Consider the following 8,360-nt stretch of genomic DNA (forward strand, 5'->3'; position numbering starts at 1 on the left):
CCATAGCAGCGGACGAGGTAGCCATTATACACTTGGGGAGCGTGCAAGGTGTGCTTACAATCTCACGAGTACAGAAGCTATAAACGTGAGGACAAAGCGGAATGTGTTCTTTACGCCTGGAGAAATCACAGGTTGTGTATCCCGCAAATTGTTTGGTTCAAAGCAAAACTCTTCTTCCTAGACTTCCCCTACTTGTTACGGCTGGATGCCCTTCCCAATGCCAACCCCTACAGGACACCACTGATGATATTTTACTGTCTTTGGCATGTAATTGCCTGCTGCGTTCATACATACCTCAGCAGTTACTAGTGTACCTCTCTCTGCTGAGCTTAAACTACCAACTTGCTTTTTCCCTCTGAGTGCAAGCACCTTAGAGGGTTTGTTAGGGACTGTTGTTATCCCCGTTTCGTCAACATTGTAAATATGCTCCGGTCTGAAATTGTATTGTTCCATCAGCGGCTCTAACAAGTCAAAGAAGTTTCCAACTGCAGTGCGGTTAAAGCCCTTTGCTCTAGCTAGCGACATCAGTACTGGTCGGCGCAGTTGTCTTTGGCTTGACAAGGCTGCTCCATGATCTACTTAACGTCCTGCAGTGGTACTTGTCTTTCAATTCATTCTTTTTTAACTCATTTTTTTTGCAATTTAGTTCGATGTTTTGAAGAACTTCATTTTGAACTCTTCATCTTCTTCATTCCCCGTAAGTAATAGATTCTATCATGTGGTTGATGTGGTCGGAAGGTCAACTGAGAATAGAGCATTTGTACAGCCGAGTTTGCATAACAGGCGATGATAATATTACTGGCTGTACTTGCTATTTGTCGTTGGTGTGCAATACCAACGAAGAGTTTTGTGAGGGGCAGAGGAATAAATACGGGCTTGTATCTCAGAGGCTCCTCAAATCTTCAAAGGTTAATCCAAACAATCTTTGTTCCATTGTGAGGACATGCTCCGCAATTTCGGATTCCTGCTCTGGGCTGAATACATTTTTAAATCTGCCCAATGATTTAACAGAAGCTTGATTTGAGTCCAAATTCTGAGTCCTTGCTGTAAGCACTCTATCTTGTAGAGTTGAGTATGGAACATTGTATGTTTTAGCTGCCTTTGCATATCCAATTGCACCACTCAAGACTTCTTGTATCGCATGGCTCATGTCGACCACGGACCAGCTCTGTCTATCCGTTTTCCTTGAATATGGCATTTTTACTCTCTACTATTTAGGATGTTATTGTATTCTGAAATCAAATCAAAAATAATAATAATAATCCCAGAACATCAACTAGGTACCTAGGTATCCCTACTAATACTTTTTATAGGACTTAAAGTTGGCATGTACCTTACTGTTTGGTATTGGACGTTTCGAGTCTGAACTCCAGACCCGTCTTCAGCAAATTGTCAATGTGTTATCATTCGCGAACTCGTCAATCCTCCGGGTTCACAGTTCACTCACCAGTTCTCTTCTGTACATGATATCAAGATTTTCCTCTAACGATAGAAAGTCTTCTAAAGATCTCAAAGGGAACAATGAGGTTAGATCGGCTGCTGCCACCACTTCGTTGCTTCCCGTCAACCCGTCAAGATTTTTGCCAACACCTCCGCCAAGAGGAGCCTTTGCTCACTCTGAGCCTTGAGGCTCTTCCTCAACATTTCTGTTGGCATAGAAAGACGTTCCTGAGGATAAAATGTCCGTCTAGGAAAGTTAGGGAACATTAAACTGGCTACAGGTTATTGTATCTGGCTGTGGAAATGTAGGTAAACAGGGTGCACTCAAATCGGAAAAAAAAAACTAACAAACTTCACATACAATTGCGTGGCATGGCTGTCTACACACTAATACTGTATGAGGTTAGGATTACGTGACTTGTTAGCTGCATATAGTTGCAGAAATGAAACGAAACGTTAGGTACTGCCGTATTATCTACCTTTTCTTGTTCCTCACACGGTGCAGTCTCAGTAACACTGTCATCTCTTGTCAATATGGCAGTGATTTCTGGCCCCAGAATGGTAACCACTCCTTCAGTTCCCCTCCTGTGACTTGGTAGCTGCAAATAGTTGCAGAAATGAAACGAAACTTTAGGTACTGCCTACCTTTTCTTGTTCCTCACACGGTGCAGTCTCAGTAATACTGTCATCTCTTGTCAATATGGCAGTGATTTTTGGCCCCAGAATGGTAACCACTCCTTCAGTTCCCCTCCAAATTATCTTAATTTCAAAGTCAGAAGCTTATATTTCTTCACTACATTGCTCTTATTTGAAGCAGCTTTACTTGCTTCATCCTCATGGCTGAAGTTTAAGCCAGGTTCAGCACCTATTGCTTTGGATGCAGATTGCAGATCCTCTTGGTACTTAATAAAGTAACTATCTACTTTTTCTTGCTCCTCACACAGAGCGGTCTCAGTAACACTGTCATCTCTTGTCAATATGGCTTATGGCAGTGATTTCTGAGTCTTTGCAAGACAAGGTTTCATATTTTGGTTGAACTTTGGTTGAGCATATTTGTAGAAAATGATACTCATGAGATTTTGAGAGAATCGCTGATAGTTTATTGGGTGTGGCTCCGAGATCTTCCTTCGGGATATTCCTCAGGCCAAGTAAAACTGTAGGAAGGATAAGAGTCCATGATGAACCAGAAGTAGCCGGTCACTTGAAGTTGGCCCTGTTGTTGGTGGTGGTGTTTGCCCTGAGTCTGTATTGATAGAGGGGGTATGCCCAGCTGAGGTGGTGTTATATTGATCATTCGATCCAGACCATGATATTGGCCTTGTTGGTTCAGACTAGGTTGTTGGCCAGGTTGCACTGATGTTGGTACAGGAAATAGTTGACCATTAGCCGTTTGGATATACTGTATGGAGGAGAAAAGAGTCACAGTGAATAGGACAGGGAATTCTATATTATTTCTCACCAACCAAGGGTAAAAAGCATTTGTAACATATTCATAGAACGTTTCTCCTGTCATCCATCCACTTGATGTGTTTCCCACAGCCCATTTTTTGGGAAAAGTAGCATGTATTGCTCCTGGTACCATAGTATAGGGATAAACCACCATTGGTGGTGGTAAGTCCCCATTTGCATTCACAGTCAAAAGTACAGTAAGACATTCTTTGTCATCATTTGGAACTCTTGAGTACACTTGGGAAAAGTAGCATGTATTGCTCCTGGTACCCTAGTATAGGGATAAACCACCATTGGTGGTGGTAAGTCCCCATTTGCATTCACAGTCAAAAGTACAGAAAGACATTCTTTGTCATCATTTGGAACTCTTGAGTACACTTTCTTTTGGCCTGTTTTGACATAGACATCATCATCAGAAGGTGAGAGGTAAAAATCACTTTCATCAATCAGTGTTAAAGATCCTTTTTGGGTCACTTAACACTGCTGTCAAACCTTCTTGCTCAAGATAGCTTTGACCCGAGCAAACCAATGTCTGATATCAGACTCATTAACTCTAGCTCTTGCTGGAGTAAGTTTTTGAGGCACTCTCTTAGAAATTTCGGGGTGACGTTTCAGAAAACCATTGAACCATTTGTCTCCTGGTACTCCATCTTTAAATGGTGTTGTCCTTTGGAACTTTTTTATCAATTTTGCAACTGACACCTTCACTTCAGCTTTGGAGACAGGTAATCCAACCTTTCATAACTGGATGATCCATGACACAGGATATCCTTCTACTGCCTTCGTCAATACTGTTGGTGCTCCAGTATTCCCAGATTTTCTATATCTGTTATTTATCCCAGATTTTCTATATCTTCTTGGTTTTTTATCATTGCTTGCCGCTGGTACCATTTTTACTCTTTTCAATGTAATCTTGTTTTCTTTAGGTGTATCTGTTTCCCTCTTTGTGACCTTGGATTTCTTCTCTTCAAGATAAGTCTTATATGGTGTACTGGTAAGTACTTCTGCATCTTGCTGAGGTCTTGTTCTTTGAGAAGAGCTAGAGGTACAAGCTCTAGGCAATGGTGAAATTTCATTCAAATGAACAATGAATTCAGACGGTTGATTTTCTGAATTTATGTTTGATGCTGTGTCTTCACGAATTTCTGTTGGCATAGAATTGTCCAAAGCATTTGCTGCAGAAAACAGGTTTTCCTTGAAAACCAGTTGATCCGTGGGCCAAATTCCTGTAGCCCTGAAAGCATATTCTGCTGTGCGAACTGTTGCAGCTCGACCGTATGCTTCGTTGAGAAGTCCCGTCATGTGATATTGGGTTATTTGCAAACCGCTATTGCTTCGAAGCCATTTCTCTTGGGCGTTCGTGAAATACATGCCCAGTGGTTTAAAAAATGCCACGTCAAGAGGTTGCATTCGGTGGGTAGTATGGCTGGGTAGCTGTAAGAGGATAATACCATTATCTTTTGCGAATTCTATCGCGCACAAATTTTGCTGTGAGTTGCATGACCATCTAATAATAACAACACTGGGTCTTCTTTTGATGACTTGACGTGTTTATGAAAGTGTTGTAACCATTCAAGAACAATTCAGTATTAATGTATCCACTGTCTGACACTTGAATTTTACCTCCAGATGGTGCATCAATGGTTAATTCTTTCACGATTTTCTTTCGTTTAAATATTATCATTGGTGGCACATAATTACCTGATGCACTAACACAGCAAACAACTGTGGTGTTAACCCCTCTTTCCTCACTAGTAAGGGACCCAATTTGGTTTTTACCCTTTTTTGAGATTAATTTCTGAGGCTTTTTTTGTACAGGCTTGAACCCCGATTCATCAACATTGAAAACTTTGGTACCGTCTAGTTTATATTTTGAAATTTAACAACAATTGAAAGAATACTAACAACAATTGAAAGAATTTCTGAAAAAAGATCAATTAAAGAAAAGACATTTCTTGATAAGACTTAATCACTCAGAACTTTATTAAATCAGAAAACACTTAATAGGAACAAACAATCACTGTTTAAATCAAAAAGCTGATCCAAAGCTAAACTCATGAAAGCTCTCTCCAAAGTTCTCAAATCTCAATCCCACCTCATGGGTTTTCTAAGTTTTTATTTTTTTAAATTCTCCCGGGGAAACATCCCAAGGAGGTTGAAGTCACAGGGATACTTAACATAAAATGTTACAATTTCTTTACACGCTCTTCAGCGAAACCACGAACCCTTTGAATAGAAGTTTTCTGTGGTTGGCGTAGGGATAACTGTGGGTTTCTCGCCATAAAATTGTAATACCACTTTTTTGCAGCTTTCTTTTCCTCTTTGTTAAACTGATGTGATAGTCCATGTTTTTCTGCTACATCAAAAGCAAGTTTCCGGACATCATCAATTGTTAAACCAAACATACGTTTCTCAAATAAAAGAATGTGCTTAGCAATTTCTTCCTCCATGGCAACTGAAAGAATGTGAAATTGCTTTCTAATTTAAAATGATTTGTTTAGAATAAGTTAGCTTACCTTCAAAGTTCGGAATGTACTGCCCCAAGTCCCAATCAACAAGACACTGCTCAACAAAATCATCCATTCTGACTTAAGAATGGAAATCAATCTATGCATCCTATAAATATGGTGTCGATCGATCGTGTCGACAAGGTGTTATAGAGCCAGAGTGTGTAGGCTCGTATAGAACTAGACGTGCCCTTGGCATGCGGGATAACGGCTCAGTACCTATAGGCTCAAGCCCTTATCACACTGGCTGCATTGGCTCAGCTCTAACCATCAGCTGGCTCAGCTTTGCGTAACACCGTGTATCTGTATCATTGTATCAATCAGTCAAGTGGCCTGGAATACTCGACCAGCAGTTTCCAGGCAGTCTCCACCAACAGTCAGGCCTGAGGCCTGCCACACACTATCAGGTGGACCTCACAGGTAACCTGATCAGGTCCACGAGTTTTGATAGAACACATCCCTGAGATATGTGTAATCCTTCCCAGGAAATGCATTCAAACATTGTACGCTTTCGAACACTTCTTTCCAAGCATTGACTTTGTCCTGTTTGGTCAGTTTGTCAGAAAACTTACCAAACAGGACCTCTTTTTTGGTCAAAATTTTGTCAAGCACGAAGAACTTCACTTCATTCGTGTACACCATTTTGACAACAAGAAAATATTTCACTAATAAAAAAGAATACAGAATACACAGATATTTACATTAAAAGTCACAGATTGACAATTCACAATTTCACACCAACAAAATAAGAAATAACTGCAATAATGTTGATGACTTTTGTTTCTGTAAATATTTCAAAGGAGTAGGGTGCGAGTTCTAGGAGTTGCCCTTTGAGAGAATTTTTGAAATCCAAGGGCTCAAGTAACTTTTCTTGGTCAGATAGACTGTTATAGAGTTGAATCATCTACAATCATTATCGTGTCTGCTAAGAAATTTCTCAGCCTTGGTCCGCTATCGAGGGTCACAATCGAAAGAGTCCTTGGCTAGCAATGTTATTGGCAGACCGGTAAGACGAGTCATCATTTCTTCGTTGAGACAAGCACACTGGTTTGTGGTGGAACAGAGGACATAGATTTATCGGTTTTGTTTCTTTAGGAAGCAAGATGCTCATTTTTGCGTGTGTGAAATTTTCTGGCTGCTTTTTTCTGTAGTTTTGAGAAGATTGAATTTTTTACCCCCGTCATCACATTCGTTGTGTCACTACAAAATCCTACAAGATTATTGAATGGAATATTTTTATTGTTTAATGTAGTGTCAGATGGCAAACTAGACAAGTACTCTGCAACGTTGGCGATTTTCTCTCTCGTTGTGTCACTACAAAATCCTACAATATTATTGAATGGTGTTTTAAACCAAAAACATTAGGGGGGTTATACCATCATCCTGCTCCACTGTGCCTCCTCCATGAGGCACGCCACGTTTTCCCACAGAAGGTTATACCTTGATGATGGTGATGGTGATAGGTACATTTTATAGATATGGAAGGAACTTATACATTACACAAAGAGAAGCTTTATCACTAACATAGGAACATACAGTACACGCAACAGTACACAAAAATAACATTTACTTATGAGCTACCTATTATAAAGTCTTTCAGGATTTAAAGAAATACATGATTTCATTTGAAAATGACCTCTGTTTCATTTATAATTATTATAGCCTTTGGTTGCCCATGCACCATTAGAGTACAAACAGGTTGCCAATCACCTGCCGCAGTTTTCACTCCTTCAGATTTTCTTACATTCGTGGTAACTCGGAACCTAAATTCAATTTATCAATCCTCCGGGTTTACAGTTCACTCACCAGTTCTCTTCTGTAACCAGTTTCTGTATCAAGATTTTCCTCCAACGATAGAAAATCTTCTAATGTTTTTAACGGGAACAATGAGGTGAAATCGGCCGCTGCCGCCACTTCGTTGCTTCCCGTGATTCCCGTCGAGATTTTTGAGAGGACCTCCGCCAAGAGGAGCCTCTGCTCGCTCTGAGCCTTGAGGCTCTTCCTCAACATTGATTCCATCCTGTCAAGGCGTTCCCCTATGGCTGGGAATCATATGAACCAACAGAAGAAAGGAAAATTACATTGGATATACTTACATTGGAAATTTGCTGAACAATAAGAAATAGAAAAATGTTGATGAACCGTATTCGATTAGTGACTTTCTTTTGTAGTCAACATATGGCTGAACCTATGAGATAGATCAACAAGTTGGTGGCCGCTATGTGACCACGAGGCACGAGGGTCCCTTTGCAATCAACACTAGAGACTGCAGTGCTGGATTTCTTGTTGTGTGAATTTCTTCCTTGAAATGCTAGTACCAGAAAACTCACTTAGAAGTAGATCTTGAAAATCATCACTTGCCAAGCCTTTTTGATTTAATGATTTTACCAGATCTTTCAGATTTATTATTCTTTTGTCTTTCCTACGACTCTTTTTCCGTAAGCTCTTAACAGTTCTTGTTCTTTTGTATAGCTTGTGTTGTATATTCTCTATTTCCTTCGGAAGGGCTTTGATATCAGATTGAGTGGCTTTATGGTCTACCTTAGGAGGACTGGTTTGAGTTCCCTGCCGTAAGCTTTTAACAGTTCTTGTACTTTTGTATAGCTTGTGCTGTATATTCTCTATTTCCTTCGGAAGGGCTTTGATATCAGATTGAGTGGCTTTATGGTCTACCTTAGGAGGACTGGTTTGAGTTCCCTTGGACATTGATGTAGTCCCATCAACGGTACCAATCCAATTGTGACATGGATGTTCAGCCGTAGCATAATCCGTGCACCGAGTTTCACTACGATCTTCTTATCCATCCCCGCAGTCCGACTAATAATAATAATAATACATTTTTGTTGTATTTTACCTCTCGGTGGTAGAATCCCGGATCATACTGTCAACCTAGTCTTCCTTAAGTTTTGATAGAACACATCCCTGAGATATGTGTAATCCTTCCCAGGGAATGCATTCAAACAT

At 40.2% G+C, this 8,360-nt stretch overlaps 2 protein-coding genes across 3 annotated transcripts in view; one reads left to right on the top strand and one right to left on the bottom strand.

Annotated features, from left to right (window-relative positions):
- Positions 1-549: 549 nt before the first annotated feature.
- The window catches only part of LOC113468806, a 12,487-nt gene continuing 4,676 nt past the window's right edge, over positions 550-8,360 (top strand). The window contains exon 1 of one of the 2 annotated variants that reach the window (XM_026826023.1): positions 550-835. In XM_026826023.1, coding sequence (XP_026681824.1) covers positions 717-835 — 119 coding nt within the window. In that variant the 5' untranslated portion in view covers positions 550-716. The remainder of the gene's footprint in view (positions 836-8,360) is intronic. The other variant, XM_026826022.1, reaches the window with a different exon arrangement.
- Positions 3,144-5,489, bottom strand: LOC108252792. The gene is made up of 2 exons (XM_026826018.1): positions 5,406-5,489; positions 3,144-4,323 (listed from the first exon to the last, which is right to left on the bottom strand). Exons 1-2 carry the CDS (start codon positions 5,466-5,468, stop codon positions 3,628-3,630), a joined length of 759 nt encoding a protein of 252 aa, XP_026681819.1. The 5' UTR covers positions 5,469-5,489; the 3' UTR covers positions 3,144-3,627.

Source organism: Diaphorina citri, unplaced genomic scaffold (genome assembly GCF_000475195.1).
Source record: "Diaphorina citri unplaced genomic scaffold, Diaci psyllid genome assembly version 1.1 scaffold857, whole genome shotgun sequence".
Lineage (NCBI taxonomy): Eukaryota > Metazoa > Arthropoda > Insecta > Hemiptera > Psyllidae > Diaphorina > Diaphorina citri.

Coding starts and splice junctions, on each gene's coding strand:
- LOC108252792 (XM_026826018.1), bottom strand. CDS start 5,468: ATGATTTTGTTGAGCAGTGTCTTGTTGATTGGGACTTGGGGCAGTACA. Junction 4,324..5,405: donor GTACATTCCGAACTTTGAAG/GTAAGCTAACTT, acceptor ATCCTCTTACAG/CTACCCAGCCATACTACCCA.